We start from the raw sequence: 25,193 nt of genomic DNA, 5'->3' as shown, positions 1-25,193 counted from the left end.
TTTGGAAACGGCAGAAAAACGAAGAAGAAGGAGGAGGAGGAAGGAGGGGTTCGTATCGCATGAGTTCACACATGGTTGGCATTGTGGCGAATTAGCCTCATGATGACAGACATAAATGGAGTTAGTTACATGCTCGCTGTCGTAACGTGTGTGTGTGTTATACATTGCGGTGCTAGTATACCACGGGGAGAGGAGGTACATTAGAACCCACTCTGAGAGCCGTGACATTTGACTTGCTTTTAGCTCCGTTTGTGCAGAACTCAAGCTTGAATGCAATCAAAAATGAGCAAAGAAACACATAAAAGAAGGAATTTATGTGAGGAAAATAAACTTTCTTTGCAGACGTGCAGAAATGGAGCCACTGCATGAGTTGGAAAGCTTTAAAATCAGTGTTGTACAAGCAAGAAAAGGCTGTAAGTTAGGATGCATAACGCTTAAACACATAGTTGTTGCAAAATAAATTATTTTTTAAAAGTTGTATAAGAGTGCGACTGAAGCGAAAAAGTGTCAAAGGTCAATTTGGATTCATTTAGATTCAACAATCTCACAAATTTCAGAACTGGGTTAAGAAAATGATTCAGCATAAAACATTTAAAAGCTTAAAAGATTAATTTTCACCAACTTACCAAGTTGACCAGAGAGACGGACGCAGTCGTCCTGAGAGTTCCTCTCCTCCTCGGCGGACCTTTATTCCCCCAACGTCCGGCTTTGTTGACAACGCTGTGTGTGTGTGTGTTGCAAAGGAGAGTGCAGGGAGAAAGATGAAGAGAGTTGGACAGGGTGAGATAGAGTGAAAGAGGGAGGAGAGGGACGGAGGGATGGAGGGAGGTGGAAGGAGGGGGGCTCTGGAGAGAAATGCGTCTGCGGGCGCTCGTGTCCTCCGAGCGATGGGGAGAGAGAGGAAGAGGAAGAGAGGAAGGGAGAGGGAGCCACCGAGGGGTGACAAAGTGAGTCAACATCAGTGTCAAGTTTGAACTTAATGCCAGCGAGAGGAGGAGGGGGAAGGCTGGGAGAGAGGAGCATAAAGCACAGATAATGGAAAGATAGGGGATGATAAATAGATGATGGGGTTCAATTTTAGCCATAAATTACACATAAACACCGAGTCAAATCAGCAGGGAGGTATTTCCAGACCAGACTGCGTTGAATCGGGTCAAATCTTTAATTATTGGCTCATTTGTAGGAATTTTTCTCATTTCTTGGCCTTTAAATTATGAACATTTTGTGTTTTCTTTATCTCTGATAAAATGTGTGAGGATTTTTATTTTTTTCAATATTTCTGTGAATAATTGGATGTGGTGAGAATCAGTATGTACTTTAAATATTTTCAGAAATAAATGCAATAAATTAAATGTGCCTTTATCTCACCCATATCTTGAAATCTTACAATAAAGCAATAAATTTTTAAAAAGAAAAAAAAGATCATTTAAAAATATTTCTGATTAATTAATTAAAACATGTAACATTTTCTTGCAGGATAAAATTTACTTCATATTTATTTCACAACCAAAATAATTTCATGATTTGAGTTTACCAAAAAAAACAAAAAACATTTTTTTCCCACAATGGCAACAAATGGTTAATGTTTGATAATTAAAACATATTTAAGCTCTGAAGCTGTGAGGAAACGTCAGAAATATCAAGAAAGCGTCTAAGAAATAAGACAGAAACAATCCAAGGTGTTTTATTATAACACTGCAGCTTTAATAACAAAACCTAGTTTGGATAAAGGCCTTATGACGACACATTTTAATAACAATCTGTTACAGCTGAAAGAAAAAGAAGATTTTTCTGCTTTGTGTTCATGCAGTGAAACATCTTCAAAACCAAGGTCTGGAAATCTACACCAGCAGGTGATTATCAAGAGTTTTAGACAAAAATCCGTCCATTAGCTTTGGGAAACTTGCTTGAAGGTAAAACTCGTTTGTCTTCCAGCCGGACCAGAACCTGGAGCTCATGTCTGAGGTTAGAGGAGGAAAACATGAGCAGTTTTAGCAGTAATGACCTACATCCACTGAGAGCAAACAGAGAGCTGGACTCTGAGTCCAAACACGCTCAGCAGCAGCCAAACAGAAACGACAGCACCTCGTTTCTTAGCTCAGGTTGGACGTTTTAAAGAGCATCTTCAAATACGTGGTTGATTTCCCCTTATCTTTGAAAATACTGCAGGCTTAAATAGTTTCATTATTTCTGTTAAACACGTTTGCATTTGGTCACCAAAACATAAATATAGTGATACAAGTCTGATGATGAGAATGATTTTCGTTCGAATTTGTTGTAAATTAAAAAGTTGACCTGTGTTGAATTGGAGCGTTATTAAAATTTGATGAAGGTTTAGTGGTGCACTTTTCATGAGGTCCAGATTATGATGGGGAGTGTAAACGGTTCACTGGAGGGTTTTAAAGAGAGTCCGTTTCTGTTTTCACCCGAAAAACGACGTTTCAGCTGCAGCTGCAGCAGAAACGGTGAAAAAGTATCTGCATCCCTTCAAATCCTTCATATTTCGTCAGGCTACAGCAACAAACATTATACAGCACATAACTGTGATGGTTTTAAAAGTTTTCAACAATCTGAAAAGTGTGGTGTGCATTAACAATACATGAAAACAGAATAAACATAAGAATCAAATGATCAGTGCCTGGATAGTTGATTATCTAGAAAGCAGACATTTATGTTAGAAGATCATTTCAAAGGCTTCCTGATATTTTATTCCAGTCGTGAGAAGAAGAAGAATAAGTTCTGACTGATTACGATCAATTTTATTCAGTGGCATCAGAGTAATAGGAGCTGAATGAACCACCAAATAATTATGTGGCTGTAATGTGAGAAAACAATAAAAGGTAAATTAAATGTTACATTTAATAATCTTCTGTCTACAGTTTGAAGGTAACAACCGTCTGAAGAGCCTTCAGCCTGTAGATATATGGAGATTAAATTTAACACTAAAGGTATAAATGTTGATTTATCCCCATTAGTGTCGGTCTCAGGTAATCATAAACAAACTGTGGTGGAATACAGCACTGAAAACCTCCTGGTTATTCGTTTCTGAACTCTTCCTGGGTTAAAACATTAATATTGTTGTTTATAAGTTATTATGAACTTGTCTTCTTTGCATTATTTAAGCTCTGCATGTTTTTCCTTATTTTCACCGTTTCTCATTTTCTGCAGATAAATAAAAAATTTTGCGTTGAATTGACAACGCTGTGCAGTTCATAGAATAAAAGAACAATGTTCATTTTACTCAAACATATAAATATAAACAATAAAATAACAGACACTGGTCACAGCTGTGTAATTGTTCTATGTGCAATATGAATATTTTGGTGTATTTTTATTATTGTTTTTTTCATTATGTCATGTAAATAACCACCTGGAGGGACAATAAACTTTTAATCCGATCACATATGTTTGTTTTGAAACATCAGAGAAAGGAGACGTGATGCGTTGTTGGATTTGTAAACCTGTTCTGCTTTTTTAGAGTCTTTTGTCCAACTGGACTCAGCAGCTTGTGAAGACGCAGCAACACTCCTGATTCTCCACAGACACTTTTTGGTCCAAACAGCAAACAAAAGGCTCCATCAGGGCCTTTCGGAGCAGCTTAAAGGATCCGTCCAGGAACTCCAGCCTGGCGACGGACACACACGGCCCGACGTGAGGTTTATGCGGTGACGCAGGTATGACGGTATGTACAGCACCGAGCCGAGCAGAAGCCGGGTTTAAATATATCTCCATGCAGCGGAAGGGAGAGATGGAAGATGGAGGCGGGAGAGGCAGAGGGGAGGAAAAAGAGAGTGAGGAGGAAGTATATGACTTTGGGGTGGGAGTAGGGGCTTGGGGATGGGGAGGGTGCCAGCTTGTTTTATTTCCGGTTGACAAGACTTTGCGCTCCCTTTCTCTCTGTCGCTCCCTCTCTCTTTCATACTCTGCTATTCTTTCTCTGCTGCCCCCTCCGCTCCCCCCTTCTCTGTTACTTTCCTGCGAGATGCGCCTTGGAGAAAAGAAAGGACATGACAAGTTCAAAGGTAAAAAGAACAGTGGTGGAAGATGCGTGCAGACACTCCACTTAAGCAAAGGAATTACAATACTTGATTAAAAGTTTCTTGCTTGGCTACAAGTAAACATTGTGCAATACTTCCATCGGTTCATTTGGGATGCTTTTCCACCTAATGCTTTTGGGGTTATTTTGTGTTTAATTGATTGAAAGGAAACTTTCCCTGCTGGTGGAGGCTAACGGCTTTTAAAAATATATATTTATAAAACACTTTAAAACAGCCACAGCTGTTTTAAGCTACAAACATACAAATATTACACAAAAAGACCAAGAGTTAAACATGAAACAAACTAGGTATGTAAGATTGAAGAAGCTCAGAGATTTGGTGGAGAAAGATCATTCAGACATTTAAAAGTGAAAATGAAATAAACTCTAAAATGCACAGGCAGGCAGTGGAGTGAGGCCAGATGTGATCAGAACAGTTCAGATCTGTTTATAAAACACCAAAATACAAGAAATTTCACCTAAACATCATCTATTTATGTCTAACTTCACTTCATATGAATTCTATTTCTCCTCAAATTAACTACATTCAGTCAAATGTGATGCTAATTTAAGGAAATACAATCAAAGAAAGTTGATCATTTAATCCCAAAAGATAAAATGAAGTTTTGAAAAAAATCCTATTTTTATTTTAGTATCTTGGTTATCCTTGGCTGCCTCTCTAAGGAGGATGGCAGATTGCTTTCGAACCAGAAATGAATCAATAAAAATGAGAAGCAGCAACAAAATGTGAGCCAGAAGTTCAAGGCCTTCGATCAGAGGAGTCAAACTCCGGTCCTCCTGGGGAACCTGTTGGGTAATAACTACTTACATTTACTTGAGTGTGAAAAAATTTAATTTTAGGACTATTTTTACTACATTGTTCTTTGACTCATTTTATTATGAAGTATCTTTTCTCTTACTTGAGTAAAACGTCTGGATTTTCTACCCACTGAATGAAAAACATGTTTTAACCAGAAATTCACCAAACACACACCTGCAGTTTTGTTAAAGTTTCAAAAGTTTTTTATTGAAAAAAAAAATTATTTTGTTATTTTTTGTACTCATATAAATTATTGTCATTTTTGTCCTAATCATACATTTTGGTTTTGGTTCATCTGATGATTTAAATTTTAAATATTAAACGGTTGATGTTTTGATCAGTTACTCAGTACTTGAGTAAACATTTTACAAAACACCTGAGTCATTCCTTGGCGACTACTTTTTACTTATCCTTGAGTAAAAACATGTTGAAGTAGTTCTGCTGCTACCTGAGTGAAATGTTTCAGTTCTTTCTGCTTGATTCAAATGCTGAATTTCCTCTGCGTGTCGTCGGGTTCTGCAGGATTTATCATTTCAGGTGTGCAGAACCAAGGAAACATCTAAAATATGCTCTAGGAAACTTTCAACACTTACACTTATGTCACAGTCATAAAAAAATATTGTAAATTATTTCTCTTTTACCTGGAGAACAAAAAAATAAAATGTAATATTAACGTCTACAGTCATTTAACTGTTTGGGTTTATTACTTTACATTTTTAAAATCTATAAAAGGTTTTTAGTTTATTCCCAGCAATGAAAATAAGATTTTTCTTCTACAAACTTTGCTTTAGTTAGACTTATTATGAGATCAAAATAAAATGATATTTGTTTTTTCTTCCCATTTATTATTTTTAAAAAATTGCAAAAAAGTGTCAGAGGGACAAACGTGCCATTCTTGAGTTGTGGCCACACAAAAATAACACAAAGGCCACGAATGGCCGCTCTTTGGACGCCCCTGCTCTGTGTACGGGTAAATCCAGGAAAAATGTGATTAAAAAAAAATCTCAACTACAATTATCACTGCTATAATCATTAATTATTAAATCAAGCAGCAGCGATGCCTCAGGAAAACATTTGGGATGAATTTGGACGTCCATGTTGTTGATTCTCATCCTAGTTTCTTCCCATTTTTCCCAGTTTGTAACCACATTTTGTATTTCTACCTTCCCATTTCATCTTCCTCTTCCTCCATTTCCCATCTGTAGTTAAATATCCATCCACTTAAACTGTATCAGCATATTCATTAATTATAAAGATAAATTGTCACAAAATTAGTGAAATCTCATATTTTAATGAAATTGTCAGTTTCTCCCATTTAAACCAGTTGAATTTTATGAATCAGATTAAAAATCCAGATCAAAACATCTCTAAGCTTCTGTTGTTCGATTTGTATTGGAGTCACATGAAAAACTTTTCTAAGTAGCGTAAAGAAGACTGGATTACATATTTAAGTGTGAAATTGGGTATGAAATGTCACTCTATGGAGTACAAATGATGCAAAATATTCTCCACAAGACATTTAATGAAATGATCAAAACTACAATGATTTGGCTCCAGTCTCTGGTAATAAAGTGAAAAATGTAAAATAATCTAAACCAGTGGTTCTCCAACATTTTTTTTTAACTATAAACGATTTTCAAACAGGACATGAAAAAAAAAGACAAAATTTGTTCTTGTCCACTGCAATGTTTGATTTGCCGAAGCCTGCAGAAATAAAAAAAATTCAAGTTTAAATAAGTAAAAGTTGAATTTACATGTGAACAAATCAAAAGTTTCTCACCAATCTCGTCCACTGAATCCAAGATGGCTGCCTTGCATCCAAAAGTTAACGGTAGCTTCTGTAAAACAAATTAAATTTGCACATCTGATGAGTTGAATCTCATTAAATCTTTCCTTATATCCTCCTCTTTTACATAAACAGGTAAGTGCACAACTTTAAACCACAAAATGCAAAGGAACTGTTGTTAGCTGAATTGCTAACAGGGGTTAGCTTGCTCAGTGAGCACGTCAATAAGCAAATCCAACTGGTTTTCCAACCCATTTAGTTGGGTTTGGCTCTGTTACCAGAACCAAGTTACAGCTCATCTGTTCATGGACCCTTTAATCAAGCCTCGTTTAGAAAGGATGAAGAAAAACGGATCACTTCACCAATCAGAATCAAAGAAATGTCATTTTCAGACTGAATGTTTGAATCAAACTTTATCAGTAAAGCTCCTTTCATACAATCAAATGTAACAAAAAAAAGCTTCGCAGGTTTATAAAAGCATTTAAAACCATAAATAGAGACCTACAAAAACATAAATATCAAACATTGACATCTGATATTGTTACAAACATGACAGGACTCAAAAGTGATGAACATGTTAAATAAACTGAAGTAATAATTTTATCTAGAAGTTAAAACGCTACAACAAAAAGATGCTAAAACTGTTAAACTAGAATTTAAATAAGATAATAAATCAAAGAGAATAATAAATATCTTAAACTGTTTGCTTTAAACAGCAAAAAATATATATATTTATGAATAAAATTCCTGATATTGGATTTTTATTGGTTGCTGGGGTGTACTTAGTTTGGCTACTTGTGGCTCTGGAGCGGAAAGCGGCTTTTTGACTTTACACAATGGAAAGCTCTCAATAACTTTGGATAATAATTACAAAAGAACCAACTAATGATTTTAAATATAGTCATTAGAATAAATGCAGGTTTAAGCAGTTTTTCAGTTTAAAATTTTTCACGGAATAATAGCATTGAATTTCCACAAAAGTATCAGTAATGTTCTCAAACGTACATCGATTCGTTTGTTTTGTTTACATAATTTCCCACAAAATATGATCAAATGTATCCATCCTCTTTTTTGTAAAGCTTCATGTTTTTCTTTATTTTAAAACCTAAAAATAGAAATAAAATAATTTTCCTCTAAAAATGACAGTCAATATTCTAAACAAGTTTTATTTAATTGAATTGTAAGGATATAAAAAATTTTTGCTCTATAAAAACTGTGTGAACTCAGGTGTGTAACAGGGTGTACTTTTTATTTTTTAACCCTTAATCTGCGAAAAAAAAAATGAAACTATGAGTTGGATTGATGCTGTTTGTCTTTTGGAAATATCCTGTGTGGTGATTTTATCAAATTTTATCCAATCAGACAAAGCTGTAAAAAAAATACATTGTAAGACATTAAATAATAGTTTGGAAAAAAAAATCTGGATTTCTGAGCATTAATGCCAGGAGATTAAAACCTCAGAGAAGGAAAATCCCTGTTTAAACATTTGAGTAATCAAACAAAACTTGAGGATGAGAAAAAGGATTAAAATTGTGACATTAATTTAACCATAAAATCAATAAACAATGTTTTATTGCAGCAGTCGGCTGTGTATTTTAAGCTTTTGTTTTTCTTATTGTCTTTCAGTTGTTGGAATTTGGTTGAACCTATCTGATCCCTGTGCATGCCGAGCGGAGTAATACGTGTGTGTGTGTGTGTGTGTGTGTGTGTGTGTGTGTGTGTGTGTGTGTGTGTGTGTGTGTGTGTGTGTGTGTGTGTGTGTGTGTGTGTGTGTGTGTGTGTGTGTGTGTGTGAGGTGGCGCGTGCTTCACTGCAAAGATTTATGTTGCTCCAGGACATGCATTTTTTTAGTGCATCTTGTTAGTTCATTCCTGTCACCTCTCTCCCTCTCCCTCCCTCCATCCTCTGCTTTTTCAGCACTGAAGGGGGGATGGGGCAGGGGAGGGAGGGGCGGTGGTGGAGCCAGTCACCATGGTTACCGTGCCACGACAAATATTCATCAAGTTGTTAGAATAAAAACAAATGGGAGTGCATTATAATTGCTCTTACTGACTGGGACCCAATAATGCGTTCATATATTATGAGTGAGGGGAGGCAGAGTGGGAGGGAGGTTAAAAATGAAAAATAAAAAAATAAAATAAAAATCTATTTAAAATATCTGCTGACCCTGCAGGCGGTGGGCATGTGGCACACACACATTTTGAGTTTTTTCACCTGTTCCTGTGTGACTTTACCTGCTTATCGGATTCACTGGGAGGACTTTGGTGAGTCTTTCCTTCCCTTTCTTTGTCCCTCCATCTCTCGCTCTTCCTGTACTGTTGTGTAGCCGCGGGCGATACTGTGATGTGTCCTCCCTCTGTCCCTCCCTCCCGCTCCCTCTCTCTCTGTCCCTGTCACCTTCAATTGCTCTGTGAAACTAGACACACTGCCTGGGGCGGGCGGGGGGACGGAGCGAGGGAGGGACGCAGGAAGGGAGGGAAAAGGGGAGACAGACAGCTTTACAGACAGACAGAAGGAATAAGCGCTGTGTGACATGTAAAACAAACAGGATTATCACATGAAAAGAAAAAAATCGATCATGTTGTTTTCATTCTGTCCAGATAATCAAACACTTAAAACAACAGGACTAATTCAGCTGAACCAGGGAGTGTTTGACCCTTGACCTGCTTGCGTGTGTTGCCGTAAACACAATAAATGAGGTTTTTAAACCTGCTGAACTGGTTTGACAGGGAAACAGCTTTACAACTGAATCCTGAACAAACAGAAGCTGAGGATCTTTAAAATCTCCTGAGATTTTATTTTTTATCCTTCACTTTCCTCTTCTTTTGCACCAGATATCAATTATTTTGTTAAAACTATTTTGGGCGACCATAAAACATGCAGGTGTTTTCAGAACTGCTGCCATTGCTCATACTGACTCATGTAAACAGCATTATTTGTATTTGTGCCTTATTTGTTCTCGTTGTCTGACCTTAAATCAGACCAGGGTGTCAAACTCATTTTCATTTTGGGCCAAATCAAAATCATAAATGCTCTTAAAGGGCCGGCTGTGCCGAGTATATTGATAAAACCTGATCACAAACTGTTAAAATATCAATAGTTCTTAAAATTAAATACATTATTTAATTTCTTTTGAGTCCCTCCAGGATTTTGTGATTCCTTTTGTGATTTTTAAAAATAAAAATCAAAGTGTTTGTGGTACTAATTTGGAAATATTTGCAATATTTGCTCTTGTTTGTGACGGTAAATGTGACTTTTTATTCCTTGCTGTGTAGATCATGGACTATAACCTGATATCAATTAAAGCTGAGGCAGCTGTTTAGTGCAAGTAAGAAAGTTTTTGACAATTTTTGCGAAAAATATGCAATAAACTCCCAATTAGTGCCAAAAGTGTGGGGATTTGTTGATTTTCCATGAATTTCCAAGATAATTCTCAAGAAACTGGAATAATTTGGCAGTAAACAGATAAAAACTGCATTGATTTGATTGATAACATATTTAATCACACTTAGTGTTTATTGTAGGATCCAGATGTACAAATGTGGATTGTCCTTTTGGATAACCATGCAGGCTGGAGTGGCAGCATCATGCTGTGGGGCTTCTTTGCTGCAGGAGGGACTGGTGCACTTCTCAAATTATATGACAAAACCAAAAAAATAACATAACTTTGAATTATTGTCTTCCAAATGCTCAATGACCCCAAACATTTTGTAGCAGCCATCAGAAACCCCTGAAACAATATATATGGGCAAATCTGAACTTATAGGATTTTAACTGATTCAGCAGTTCTGTCAGGAGGAAATGGTCAAAATTACAGCAAACTTTTAACCAAATCTTGTTTAAGTAAACCCAAAAGTTTGACTTTTTTTTTAACCAAATACTGATGAAATAGATGTAAATGTCTAAATTTGAAGAAACCTCTCCAAAAAAATCCTGTTTAGCTAAAAGAAACATTTTTTTGTAAACTTTGGAAATGCAAAAATGGAAAACTTTAGTTTGACTTCATATCAGACAGTAGGAAAATGAAGCTCTTATTTTAGTTTTAGAGTTTACCCAATAATTTTGACAAAAGTGCTTCAATACTTACTGAAGAAATGTAAGAATTCATATCTGCCACATAGTTTCTGATTTAAAAAGAAGTTTTATTAAAAGTGTGACAACTAAAATAATTGCAGAGAAAGTCGACTGCGACATAAACAAAGTTCTTAATTTCAAGTTTTCTGTTTGTGTTTTTCTATATGTAAAAAACTGTTGCTGTTGTGGGCTTAATTTTAGTTCAACATCATATTTTCCAATACAAGTGGCTAAAAGTTTGCAAATACACTTAAGATTTATTGCAGGTCTATGAGGGCGCTCCACATGGTTCCATCCTTGGCCCATTTTTTGTTTGTTTTTTGTTTTTCTCCACAGAAGAAAATGCAACATTTCAAACTCATATTTTCAACTCTATGCTAAAGACAAAAAAAACTTTTTCACCTTTTACTTCAAATCCAAATACATGAAAACGTCTTTACCATTAAAAAAAATAAACAAATTGAACATCGTTTGAGAAAATTTTAAAGATAGAAATTTGATCAAATGGGAATCTACTTTAAGAACTGATGCCAAACTTGTCTTTTAAGAAGCATAATAATTATTTTCTTGCTCAGGCACAATTTCGTACCAAAAATGAAAAAAATCTAAATTATAGTTGATGTGAAATTTAAGAACAAAAATCAAAGATAGTATCACCACAAAAAATATATATTGTGATTCTGAAGAGAAAAGAGCTTTCCAAACCAACCGGATCCTACCTGAAAATTCTTCCCATTCTTCTCTCTTCTGCTCCAAATGCATCCAAATTCCATTTTATAAGGCCTCAATCTCACGTTATCAGGTTTAACACTGAAACTGCCTTGCTGCTGTACTAAACTACTTTGTGTAATTCTCCAAGCTAACCTTTTGGATTCTCCTTGCTGGGGTTTTGATAAAACATCCATACCACGTATTTTCCATTTTTTCACCGAACACTAACCCGGTTCATGGGAAAACAACCTGCAAGGAATGCAAGGACGCAGTTCCGTTAATTTCACTGGCTCAGGTGCGCTGCATGGGCGGGACGAAGGTTCCTATAGGGTGTGACGTTCCGCTCAGGTAACAGGTTTCTACATTGAAACTGTGAGTCAGAATTGAGCGGAGACCGCAGGTTTTTTAGGACAAACGGATTTCTGTCCGTTTTTAATAAAGTTTTAAGAAAAGTGATACAACTTCCTAAACTTTAGTTTCTGCTGTGTCATCAAGAGGAGGATTAAGTGCATCGTTTGACGATTTATTGAAATAACCAGCTTCAAACTATTTAAAGAGATTTTTTTAACGTATTTGTTCGTCAAAATGGCGACCAAGGTGCTCCTTTCTGTATTTTTTTTGTGCGTAACAGGTGAGTGAAGAGTGAAGGGTCTTCCTGTCGGTTCCCTCCCCGCCTTGCCCTTTTCTTTGTTTGATAAACAGACATTTTGTACTCTCGGCTTGTTTTCGGCTGTCTGTGCTCAGCGGTGATTAAATGTTTCCATGCTTTGCTCTTGGGTCATGAAGTCGCATTTTCTTCAGGTTTGCGGGGCTCCAACGCGCAGGTATGCGGCCGTCTGCAGATGAAGGACAGGATTGTAGGAGGGGTGGACGCCTCGAATGGGGCTTGGCCATGGCAGATAGATATTCAGGTAAACCCCAATTAAACGGAAATGTTTCCACTTTCATCCCGTGGGTTCACAGCTGCGCCCGGAGGAAAGCTTTGGTCTGGGTTTTGTTGTGAAGCTGACCTGCTGAGAGAGGGATTTGCCTGTGATGCAGATGTGACTCACTGCTGTTTTCCTTCATTCCCCTCCTCTCTGCCTCCAGAAAGCTAACGAACATGTCTGTGGAGGCTCCCTCATCACGCAGGACTGGGTGCTTTCAGCTGCACATTGCTTCCTCAAGTAAGAAAGCTCCACCCGGACAGAAACTGCTAAAAGTTGCCATTTCACTGCATTGAAAGTATCTGGGTTGTTTTGCATTTAATCAGAATCTGAAACATTATAACTGACCTTAAGATTAAGTTGTTTATTCAATATGTGAAACCAAAAGAGGACCTTTCAAAAATGCATATTGCATATCTTTATTTTATTATTTAAATCAAATGCTAAATTATGTCAAACCTTTGCACAGATTACAAATAAGCAACTTTTAGCAACATTCATAATCCATTATGTGCTTTTTCGTGGTATTTGCTGTTTAAATTGAACCACAGTGTGGTGTGAATATTTATCAGAAAATCTGTATTTAAACCTTTTTTCATGCAAAAAAGAGTAACAGCCTTTAAAGTTCACATTTCTACCATTTTTAAAATCTTTTAAACACCCAGCTTTTTTGCATTTTGGTCATGAAATGGAGAAGTGTGAGGAGGAAAATGGAGTCAGGCCGATCCTCAAAGCCTGCATTTTGGCATGTAGGCAAAAATAATTCAAATTTTCCAAATTGTTTTCAACAAGAGGAAATGAAGACTGACCAGAGCGTTGCTCTGAGAGGGCCTTGGATTTAAAATGTTTGCATAATCTGTGCTTTTCTTGTTCATAGCATTCCAGTAGTAAAATGTGGCACTACGTATTTAAGTTATTCACCTATTAGAACTACTTTCTATGATGGCTCTCGAGGTCTGCTCTGATTTGAAAGATTAAAGCGTAATTATTTCTTATTTAACGTCTCTAATTTGTCATTTTTCAGTCCATCCGATCTGTCCTCCTACGTTCTGTACATCGGACGGTACCAGCTGAATGGGATCAACCAGCACGAGTTGTCCCGTACAGTGCAGCGCATAGTGATTCCATCTGGTTACCAAGACCCCAACAGTGGCAAAGACATCGCTCTCCTGCAGCTGTCCAGCCCCGTGTCCTGGAGCAACTACATCCAGCCTGTGTGTTTGCCTGCGCCGGGAACGTTGTTTCCCACTGGGATGACCTGCTACGTCACTGGCTGGGGAAACATCAGGGAAGACGGTAAAGCCGTTAACTTTCTGTTGTGGTACCGGCAGCTTTCTGGAAAGTAGAATATCCTCAGTTGATGTATTTCATTTCAGAACATGGGGCTCTGATGTTATATTAGTCACACATCCAAGTGCAAAGAAATAAAAAAGAGAAGGGTGTCTTTAAATGATTAAGCAAAAAAAACTAATCAATAATTATATCGACTGCAGATGCAAACAATTGACTTATGATTAATGTTCAGATTAAAATTAGTTCCAATTGATTAACTAATAAGTGTTGTAGATAAACCTCCATCCAGAAGAGGGCGCCACTGGTCATTCTTAAGACGTGCATGTTCTAGGAGAAACAAGATGGTGGAGGGCGCTTTTCTGAACAGTCCAAACATAATCCAAATCTGTTTTCAAAATATAAATACATTTTACTCCATATTTTTCTAACCTAAAAGGTTCTTGTTTTTTGTTCCATTAATGTCTAAAGTTGATGAGAGAAACCAGAATTTTCTGTTTATTCACTCAACACTTAATATACAATATTTGTAAAAAGAAAAAAAAAGTCCTTTTTATAAAAAAAAAAAAAATAGCATATTGTGGAAAAATGACCCTTATGGAAAGACGGTCGGCCCCCTTAACACAAAACAACAATTTTCAGGAAAATAGTTGCTTATCAATTGTTAGTTGATTAAGATCAGTTAACTTTTGATTAATTCATTAATCAATAACTTGCATCCCGAGTAACAGCTGATAGAAAACCCTTTTATGTTTCAGCCATATCGTCTAAACACTAAAACAATACTATTCTAATGTAAGATGATCTTAAGTTTTAAAACATGCTTTGCTAAATGAAAACCACCTGTAATTAACTAGCTTATCTCCTCCAGTGCCTCTGTCAGGAGTTGGGACTCTGCAGGAAGTGGCGGTGCCAATCATCTCCCAGGCTTCCTGTCAGGAAATGTACCAAATGAATCCGGTGGAGCAGGTGGACATTCTATTCGACATGATCTGTGCAGGATACCAGCAGGGCGGCAAAGACTCCTGCCAGGTACCATTTAATTTATGTTAACAAACATTCACTCGTTTGAGTGCATTCCCTGAGATAAAGACATGTTGCATGTCGTTGTTTACATTTGGGAATTTCACGCATGTGCACAACACTGAAGGGCGAAAAGACTTTCTTTTTTTTTTTTTTTTTACATGCTATCCACAGCTGTGCTGTTGTGGTAGAACCACTCTGAACAAAATGAAACCTGGAGGTGCGGGTATTAATTTAGTGCCGTGTGAAACCGCCATGGCAAAAAAAAAAAAAAAAAACAGAAAAAACTATCGAAGAACAACTCACTCTGGGTCTGCTGTGTGTTGCCATAGCAACTGACTTACAGCAATGGTGCTAACGTATCAGAATTTGACACCCACACAAAGAACAGAAATTCAATATGTTTTATGTTTGTTTTGCAGCAGAGCAGGTGGTCAGCTAATTTAAACACTGATGATGTGTCAGTCTGTGCGCGTCGCCTTATTTTTTTGTCTTTTAATAATTTAACTGAACCTAAACACCAAATTCCACAGCACATCTGCATGAAGGTTGTCATAGTCAAGCTAGTACAACTGACCTACTTCCCTCTCATTATTGTTTTTTTTAAAAACTTTTTACTGATCTTATCTAGCTGTAGTGATGCCAATCAGTAGCAAAGCTCTGTTTGTTTTTCTTTTATACATCAGGTTTACATTTAAGATTTAGTCCTTCATGTTGACAACTGGACAGCTAAAACCAATGGCAGCCATTGCAAGAAAGCAATTTTGCCCTCCATCAATAAATTATCGCATAATAAAATTAAAACTGAATAATTTCCATTGACATAATTTGTTTCTTTTTTCTCTTTCTACCAAAAAGAGAGAAGTCTTCAATTCACCAAACACAACAAATTTTGTTTTTTTGTTTTTTTGAAGGACAATTTTGTTTACGAAGGCTTAAATTATTTTTTTCTTTATTTATTTAAAATGCCTTCAAGTTTGTGTTAAATGTTCATTAGGATTTAAAGTTTACTGATCTTGTAGAATGTGCTCTTGCATTATTATTTTTCCATTTCCATTATGTCACTTAAAAATGGTCCCTAAACTGCAATATTATTAATTTATCATCATAACTTCTGGAACAATTTATCATCCAGGAAACTATTGTGACAGACCTCGTCCAGCAGAGGGCAGCATCTTGCACACATTACATCACACTGCAATCTGAATAACTCTTCATCTCTTCAGGGCGACTCAGGGGGGCCGCTGGTCTGCAGCATGGTGAATGGCACCTGGGTGCAGGCGGGAGTGGTGAGCTTTGGACTTGGTTGTGCGAAGCAGAACAGGCCGGGTGTTTACACCAGGCTGACCAGCTACTCCGACTTCATCCGCTCCACAGTAGCAGAGGTCCAGCTGTACGGAGGAGCGCATCGGAGTGTGTGTGGCTGTGTTGTTGTGCTGACCGGCTGTCTGTCCATCTTCCTGATGCTGACTTGGAGATAAAACTGTTTTTGATATGCAAGAGTTGGAACAAGAAACCCATTATGAATGAAGGAGTTAAATTGTTTCCGATAGTTTTAATCAAATTTGTAATTCTTTTATCCTGTCTGCACATTAAGCCATATGGAACTTTGTAACCAGATCTTGTTTTTAATGAAAATTTATTTGATTTTAAATACAAATGAGAAGTTTAATTTCGAATTAAAGAAAAAGTTTGATTAAGATGTTTGACTCTTCTGGGGTTTCTTTTTTTTTTTTAGCTCAGAATGGAAATTAAAGCTGGACAATATGACTGAAGACTTATAATAAGCATTTCAAATAGGTGTGCAAAATCAAGGTTGTAGTGTTTTTGGTGTAGTTTCTAGTGAAAATATCTTGAAATAAGACAAGTGAGTTGCTAGGTAACCATTTAGTGATTTGCTAGCTGGCCATCAGGTTGAACAGCTAAAGCGTTTCCTCTGCCTAAATCCCCCAGAATGCTGTGCGATTCTGGATCGGAGTTCAGTGAAATTGAATATTTTAATCAGATGTATTATCTATTGATATTGATCAGCTATATACATTGATTTATTGTCCATCCATAGTGGAAATAACAGATTTTCTTCATGCAAAATCATCAAATTTTATTCATAAAACTCGTGTAGCACCCAACGGCAGCAGACAGGTGGTGCCGAAATGTTTTTGTTAAAGAGCTGCATGATTTAAGAAATGCTCTACACGTTGCCTATGGAAGGAAACCTTATGGACTTGATGCATGTTGCCCAAGTTGGTGGTTAAAACACAAATGCAAGTGTGTTTGAGGAGGGAGGTCAAGTCAGGCATCATGGGGGATGGTATCAGAGAGGATCATGGGTGAGCCGAGCTGCAGCTCCTGCTGCAGAGACTCGAGGTCAGCCGGAGTCATGCGGTGGACCTCGCTCCAATCAGATAACAGGGAGGCAGACAGAGGCGCCGAGTCGAAGCTGATGGGAAAAAAATGCAAAAAGTCAATATTTAAATAGGGTTTTTTATTTAAAGAGGTGTTTTACATGTAGTACAGATCATCAATAATCTAGACGTGTTGGTAATATCCACTGAATTAACCATTTTAAAGCTTAATGTGTTGCTTATAAGTATGAGATTGTTTAATCATCTACTATGGGCAAACGAGGAGTCATGCTGTTTGCACATAGTTCAGCTAACTGGTCTGTAGAGTTTACCAACCTGGGAGAAAAAAAACAATGTTGGACCAAGAGATTAAACTTAATCTAATCTAGTGGCTCCGTTTTGTAGATTTGATATGATTTGTTTCCCTTTAAAACCCAAAATCTGTCCTCTGACCACAGATTTAAAGAAGAGCATCAAAAGCAAATGAGGTGGATTAGCAGTTAAGGGTTTTTAAGTGTCTTCAGTCAGAGGCTTTTTCAGATTCATTGCAAGACTGATGCTGGAGATCCTTCCTGTCCACAACAACTCTTTAAAGATACTTCAGTGACAAGAGTTAAAACATTTAATTTCACTTCGCCATAAATAAACTATAATTTAATTGTCCTGACTGAACGTCGTCTTTTAGGGAAACATTTTCTCTGACAAAAAAAAATGAAGTTTCTTCTTTTGAATTCTGTCATAAATGGAACAAACATCCAGTAACTTTTACTCAGATTCAGATATTTTAGGAAGTTTGTCAATGCAGTCAGCAGTTTGAAACAACCACATCCTGCTGCTGTTGCTATGACAACGGTAGTTACAGCAATGCTGTAGCAGTTACTGTAAAGACTTTAGCAGGACTGAGAACTAATCCTCTCTAACACAATCATCTGTTCTGGATCCGGACTGACTGCTTCTCTTTTTCTCACTGTGATGTTTTTGGCCCTCATGTCAAATAGTTTAAAGAGACTGGTTGCAGTAAACCTTCATATAGTTATAATGTTTAATCTGAAATAAAGCTTTTTATTAAAATTCATAGTACATCTGTTTGGTCCTTGTGTCAGGTCATTTAGCTTTGGTCTACTTGTTTTTCCATCCACTGCTCTACTTTCTTTAGTTTTAGAGTTTTTGGTTATTTAAACATTTAAAAATATGAAATGTTTTGGTTTTCATTGGAGCTTGTTATTGACACAACTGCATTTTTTGCCAATGTTTAAATAAAAGGGGTGCTTATTTACATTCATGCTATTGTGAGCATAAACGGTCACAAGAAAAACTGCTGTGTTTTTGTTTTTAACCACAACAGCAACGTTTGGACACAACTGATACTAATCAGCTGCTCTGTTGCAAATCTGCACCATGCTGTGGTGCAGATTTAGAAACTGCTGATTATCATGGAAACTGGACAAGGTTCTAGCAGACATGCTCCTCTGTTAACCCTTTTTAGCAGCATTGCATTGAGAAGGAGCTCATAATGAGCTCAGCAGATGTGCAGCTCCATCGGGTGTTTGCTAATTGCTGCTGGCTAGTTTGAAGGAGCAGAGTGGGGGAGGGGTGCTTTGTGAAGCAGGAGCTCAGAGGCTTGGACACTGGAGCTACGTCTTGAAGGCGGAGCTAAGCCCACCGTGATGTTTTGCACAGCTGAGTGGTTGCCATGGAGATTAAAGGATTTCTCAAACATGAATGAAAGAATCAAAGCATGTTTTTGATGAGGGAATGACAATATAACATAATGTAAACCTGAAAATGTCAAGTTTACATAATACATCTCCTTTAAGTGGTAAAATGAAGGTGATGTAAAACAATCCCAGGTTTTAATAATCCTTACTAGACAGAAAAACTAAGGCCTGTCCTGGACTCACCTGTCCCGGTCGCCGTGCTGCAGCTCCGCCATAGACTGGCTGAAAAGGTCATCCAGATCGAAGCCCACCCCGTACCCTGCCCCGCTGCCCTTTGGGGTAACAGAGAACATGGGGGGCAACGGGTCCTCTACCTGGCAGAGGGAGAATTATTACAAATTATGAACCCTTCATAAAAACTAAAACCTGGTGTAACCAGGAAGAAAACTGCTCACCTGTGACTTTGACAGCTGCAGCGTTACCGTATGGATGTCGGGGGCAACAGAGGGCCCTTGTTGCCCCGTGTCTGTGAATCCTAAGCTGGGGTGTGGCTGGGAGGGAGGAACCGCTGAAGTCCCACAGAGATGGCTTATACTCTGTGCTACTGATTTCTCACCCAGAGAAGAGCAAAGCTTCTCCATGAGTCCGGGACTCGCAGTCAACGGGTTGAGGTTACTCTGACCTCTGACATCCACGCTGCCATTTGTCTCTCTGATGGCTACCGGAGGAGCTTTGGGCAGAAAGCTCTCGAGGGGGAGCAGGTGCGGCTGAGGTTTGGGGTCGGGCGGCGGCTGGCTCTGCAGGAAGCTGGACGCCGGTTGCGGCGTCCTGTTCGGCTGCTGCGTTGGCCTCGTTTCCAGCTGCTGGCCGCTCCAGTTCCCCACACCGGTGAATTCAGTTTCCCTGTTGCCCTCGGCGTGCGGCTGGAGTGTGTCGTTTTTCACATATCCACCAGTGACGGCCATCATGTCGATGCCGCCGCGTACAGCGTCTCCTGGAGGCTTCCTCTGGCTCATGGAGAAAGGCAGAGTGAGCTGCTGGGTGGTGGCTGGAGGCGGAAACAGCCCCTGCTGGTTCGGTTTTACTTGAGAAACTAGCTGCTCATGAGACTGACTTTTCCTCGCCTCCATGTTGGTTTTATTGTTCTCGCTGATTCTTTGGGAATTCAGGTTACAATCCTTAGTTTTCCCGTCGTTACTAGCAGTTTGGGATTTGTCGCTGCAGCTGTCGATCATCTTCGTCCAGCGCTGCAAGAGGCTTTTGTCATTGTCGCTCAGCAGGACGCCGCCCAGCGAGTCGCCCAGTTTCTTCTCCTTTCTTTCCTTCTCCTTCATTTTTCTCTCCCTCTCTCGTGCTCGTTCCTGCCTCTTCCTTCTTTTCTCCTCTCTCTCTCGCTGACGTTCCTGGGCCGTGACGGGCCGCCGCGACTCGGGAACAGAAGACACCACAGACGAGACGCTCCCTCCTCCTGCGCCTCCATCAATGCCCAACCCAGAGCCGCCTCCGTCTGCAAGAAGGAACTTAAGTTCAGTTCAGTTTAAACTTAGGAATGTTGCTCTTAGTCATTAGAGTTTGTTGTATTCTAATGAACATTCAACACCGAAACTGGAAGAATCTAAAATAAATAAACAAAACAACAGAAAAAACAAAAGATCTATGAAGTCTCTGTAAACAAAGTTGGGATAGCTGAGACCAAAGCACCAAAAACTTTATAGTGAAAGTATTTTATTACACTTGAAATAAGACAAAACAAACTTATTACAAGTATTTTTCCAGCAAGATATAGTAGCTTGTTGTAAGTCAACAATTTCGAAAAAGCAGATTATTTCACTTGACAAGGAGAAATTATCTTTTATAAGTAAATTTATCTGCCAATGGAACAAGAACTTTTTCACCAATGTTATTGAATTGTTGACTCAAAACAAGCTGCTATATCTTGCTGAATAGATACTTTTAAATTAGTTTTGTCTTAATTCAAGTTCACTCGGATATTTGCAGTAGAAACTAGACTTGGTAAGATTGTGTGTTTTTGCAGTGAAGACTGAAGACTTTTGTCATCCATTTCTGGTAGAAAATGTGAAAAAAGGGAATCAATAAATGATGCAAATGGAATTTTAATTTATGATGCAATTCACTGAATTAATTGAGTTAGCCCTAGTTGGTGTATCACGTAAAATCCCAATAAAATATGTAATAATTTCTGGTTCTAACATGACAAAATGTCTAAAAGTTTAAAGTGTAGGAATACTTCCTCAGAGTACTGTAGATTAATTTGATACACTTACTGCCTCTGGCTTTATTTCTTAGAGCTTTTTTCAGGGCATTTTTGGTGTCTTCAGAAATGGCGCCTTCCTTCCTCGTTCCCTCTGCGGCACGAGGCGGAGGCCTTGCATTCTTGGACAGCGAGTGTGAAAGAGCCTGAGACAGAGACTGGACCTGTGCTGCCGACAGAGACAGGGAAGGCACGCTGGTTGGCAGGGCGGTCATGGTCTGTGCTTGTGTTGAGGGAACGGCGTTGGGCTCCATGGGCTGGCTCTGGATGGCTGGGATTCCCTCCTGTCCTTCTCCGTCTCTCATCGTTTCTGACGGAGCATCCTGAGTGGACACTGGTGTGGTGAGGTCGATCGTCTCTGGCTGTCCGCTGTCGGAGTTGGCACTGGGCATGTCCACGTCGACTGGAGCGCCTACATGTTTGCTGAGGAGGGGTAGATGGTGGCGCACCTGGTTTGGGAATGCTGGGTTCACATCTGCTGGTGGGTTGTTTTGTTGCTTCTGGGAGTTTGCTTCTGTCATTTTCTGTTGCTGAATCTGTTTTGCCTCAAGGTGGTGTGAAATGGCGACCATCGTTTTTTTGGTCAGGTCAGCGTTTGCTGGCTGGCTACTTCTTTGCGCCGCAGGTTCGACCCTCGGCAAAGGCCTGAACTGCAGCCTTGGACGAGAACTCAGTTTCTTTTTGTGAAAGTCTTGAATCTCCATCAGAATAGCCTCCTTAATTTGCTCTTTGTTCATCGGAAGCTTGTCAAACTCAAAGTCAAAAGCTGGCACGCACGTTGGCTCGTCGTCTGGGTCGTGGTACTTGGACACATAAGGATGCGCCAGCGCCTCCGTCACGCTGATGCGTTCCCGAGGATCAAACTGCAGCATGGCCTGTAGGAGGTCCAAAGCCGAGGCTTCAGCTTGCGGGTACAGCTTGGCCAAAGGAACGGGTGTTCGGGATGGGAGACTCTGAACGTAGGAGCGGACCCTATCAGCCCTGATAGATCCGATCAAACCCTCAGGGGGAGTGCCCAACACGCTCAAGATGAGCTGCAGCTGGTGCACGTAGTTCTTCCCAGGGAAAAGCTGCTTGCGCCCCATCATCTCAGCAAAGATGCAGCCCACAGACCACATGTCAATGGCCAAACTGTAGTGATTGAGAGACAGCAGGAGCTCAGGAGCGCGGTACCACCGGGTCGCCACGTACTCCGTCATAAAGCAGTAAGACTCCTCCGGGTGGGAGCTCAGACCCCGCGCCATGCCAAAGTCCCCTATTTTCAGTTCACAGCTCTCGTTCACCAGCAGGTTGGAGGGTTTGAGGTCACGGTGGATGACGTTGGCAGAGTGCACGTACTTAAGGCCACGGAGGAGCTGGTAGAGAAAGTAGCGCGTGTGTTCAGGGGTGAGAGTCTGGGCAGAGTGGATGATCTGGTGCAGGTCGCTCTCCATGAGGTCCAACACAACATATCTGCAAACACAGGACAGCAGCACAGAGATAAATAGGAATGGCAACTCAAGTCATGGGCTGTCCTTCACAGAAGCCTAGAGCGGACATTTTCTGCATGCACTGTTCTTTTAGATGAGTTAATCTTGAGAAAACAAAGTTTGTTTGTTCGAGATCACGAGATGGGAAACCTGATTCCATCCTTCAAATGCACGCATTTAATACACACACCAGTCAACTCTTTATTTTGAGAAAACCATCGAGAAATTAACTCATCATCTTGAGAAAACCATCTGGAAAAAGTATATGCAGTAAACAGAAAACTAACTCATCACCTGAAAACAGACCGTTAGAAAATGAAGTTGTTATTTTGAGAAAACAATTAGAAAAAAGTAAAACGATCAAGAAAACATCCTCTATCCCCTAACGTCTAGTCCTATCTACTAACGTCTAGTCCTATCTATGAAAGGTTACACGTTATGTATATGATTAAAAAGAAATTGCATTTTGAGAAAATAATTACATACACAGACTTGAAGGCAGAGTGAGGAAGGTTCGGCTGCAGGATGTCTTTGATGGCGATGATGTTGTCATGTTTGAAGTGTTTTAAGATCTTCAGCTCTCTCAGTGTTCGCTTGGCGTTTGTCACCACCTCAAAAGCATTGGAGATCTTCTTTATTGCCACCTGCTGGCCTACAAGAAGTAAAAATAAAGAACAGAGTGGAAAAGATCACAGAGTAATTTCAACTAAGTGAAATTATTCACAATTAAGCACATCAAGAGATGTACCGTTGTCCCTTCTTCTGGCAGATGAAACGACACCGTACGCCCCGGTGCCGATAGTTTCGATGACATCATACTCTTCTCCGACGTCAAACTTTACGTCCAGAGAGTGTGCTTTAAGCAGGGCCAAGTTTTTTGCTGCTATGCTGGTGTCTGTGTTGCCTGGTATCACCTCAACTCCACACTGGTTCTGGTTCTGTCTGCCTTTATCTGTGGCCATTTTTTCAGGAGAGGCCAAAACTTTGGCACCTCCACCCTCTTTAGTCGACATGTTGCTGTAATGAGACCTAAACAAAAAAACAAGAGACAATGTTCCTTATTGATTTTAAAAATGTTCCTTTTGCCTTTTTTTTTCTCTGTCCACCTCTGGTCAAATATTACCTGTATCTGCAGTTATTTGTTACTTTTAGAAGATTTTTATGGACCACAAAGATGTACAGCGCTCTGTCACATCATATTTACAGTGCTTCTAAAACGCAGTCACCCCATTGGATGTTTTACCCTTTTATTGCTTTTACAAATCAATCATGATCAACCAAAATTTATTTCTAAGAAAAATAATGACAGATAAAAATTATTTAACGTAAGACAAATGATTGCATAAATATCCAAGACCTTTACAGTGACTGACAGACTCACAATGAGTGAAATAAGGCCAAATTTTACTGGACATGATTGATTTGTAAAAGCAATAAAAGGGTAAAACTTCCAACATGGTGAATACATTTTATAGATTTTGAACACCTGCAGGGAAGTGGAAAATCACACATCACACAGTGATGTATATTAAAATAATCTATTGAAATTGACTTTTTTCACTCAAATAAGAGGTTGGATTTTTCTCAACTTTTCAGCGTGAGATTTCAATGAAACTAAACTGTTTCTGTGTCCAATCTATTTAGAAACCTTTACATAACTACATTTTAGTGTTCCGAATGAAAAAAAATGTATGGTGAAACAACCGTGTGAAGAAGTTTAATATATTGACATATAGTGAGATTACTGAATGGGATTACTTATTAATTAACTGAGAGAAACTGGAAGCAGGTGCTTATGAATGGTGCACAAAACCTACATTATTCAAAATTCAACACTGACTTAATCAATGCTAGAACTATCTCCGTTTTCTCCTCAATGATAGACAACAGAGTCAGACAGATAATATTTCTTAAGATTCAAAATAGAGGAATAAAATTAACAGAATAAGGCAAACGCTGCCTTAAATTTAACAAGTGGAGGCCTGGATTGACTAAATGAAAGGAAGACTTTAGATCTCAGTCAAATGTCTAAAACAGACCCCATTTTATAGCTGAAGAGAGAGGCACGCTAGTTTATTTTGGTCAAGGGTGAACCTTTCCCACTTCTTGACGCAGGGGCGTCGGCTTGTTAACGTTACCTGGAGCTCTGGGTTCCTACGTACCGTTAAACCTGCACCTTCTCAGTTATAAAACCAAACAAAACTGCAAATGAATGCGAATCAAAAAAGATTAACATACTTTCAGCTTGTGAGCGAAACCACACCGTCCATAACTCCAGTTTTAATAGCGAACGAGCGCGATAATTCACTTGTTTTGTCAGCCGCTTCCTCGTCCACTTCCGGATTTGTTTTGAGTGTCATGTGGCCAGCCAATTAGACGAAGGGAGGGAGGCACCATTGTCCAATAGGTGCACAGTACGCACTTTGAGGCGGGGCTTCATGCCAAATAGAATGGAGTCTGTGTGATTTTGTTTATTTATTCATGTGAGGTGACGTCGTTTTCCACATTTTACGAAAGTTGCAGAAAAATATGGGCAATTATGAAGTAATGGTATATATTTTTAGAAAGAAAGAAAGAAAGAAAGAAAGAAAGAAAGAAAGAAAGAAAGAAAGAAAGAAAGAAAGAAAGAAAGAAAGAAAGAAAGAAAGAAAGAAAGAAAGGAAGATTTATTTGCTCAGTAATAAACAAAACATTAAATATTTTAATGATAGAAATCAGCTGGTCTGATTTCAAGCTAAAGTTAGTTCAAGTTCAAGACTGATTTATTCCAACTTTTGCCTTAA

At 38.8% G+C, this 25,193-nt stretch overlaps 2 protein-coding genes and 1 long non-coding RNA gene across 3 annotated transcripts; 1 reads left to right on the top strand and 2 right to left on the bottom strand.

Moving 5' to 3' along the window:
- Positions 1–6,458: 6,458 nt before the first annotated feature.
- On the bottom strand, positions 6,459–11,701 carry LOC106908663 (uncharacterized). Its single transcript, XR_015761512.1, has 3 exons — positions 11,436–11,701; positions 6,637–6,694; positions 6,459–6,560 (listed from the first exon to the last, which is right to left on the bottom strand). It is a non-coding gene; the product is annotated as an uncharacterized LOC106908663 (long non-coding RNA).
- A 98-nt stretch (positions 11,702–11,799) lies between these two features.
- LOC106908660 (serine protease 33) lies at positions 11,800–16,368 on the top strand. The gene is made up of 6 exons (XM_014974813.2): positions 11,800–12,058; positions 12,229–12,338; positions 12,517–12,593; positions 13,378–13,649; positions 14,515–14,675; positions 15,893–16,368. The coding sequence occupies exons 1-6, from the start codon at positions 12,013–12,015 to the stop codon at positions 16,145–16,147; spliced, it is 921 nt and encodes a 306-aa protein (XP_014830299.2). The 5' UTR covers positions 11,800–12,012; the 3' UTR covers positions 16,148–16,368.
- An 18-nt stretch (positions 16,369–16,386) lies between these two features.
- On the bottom strand, positions 16,387–24,765 carry mapk7 (mitogen-activated protein kinase 7). The gene is made up of 7 exons (XM_014974811.2): positions 24,649–24,765; positions 23,159–23,439; positions 22,897–23,062; positions 20,955–22,393; positions 19,125–20,176; positions 18,913–19,043; positions 16,387–17,106 (listed from the first exon to the last, which is right to left on the bottom strand). The coding sequence occupies exons 2-7, from the start codon at positions 23,421–23,423 to the stop codon at positions 16,959–16,961; spliced, it is 3,201 nt and encodes a 1,066-aa protein (XP_014830297.2). The 5' UTR covers positions 23,424–23,439; positions 24,649–24,765; the 3' UTR covers positions 16,387–16,958.
- Between the last annotated feature and the right edge of the window lie 428 nt (positions 24,766–25,193).

This window comes from Poecilia mexicana, unplaced genomic scaffold (assembly GCF_051168715.1).
Source record: "Poecilia mexicana isolate PSO_F unplaced genomic scaffold, ASM5116871v1 scaffold_19, whole genome shotgun sequence".
Taxonomy (NCBI): domain Eukaryota; kingdom Metazoa; phylum Chordata; class Actinopteri; order Cyprinodontiformes; family Poeciliidae; genus Poecilia; species Poecilia mexicana.
Note: the sequence above shows the minus strand (reverse complement) of the source record. Positions and strands in the feature narration are given on the sequence as shown.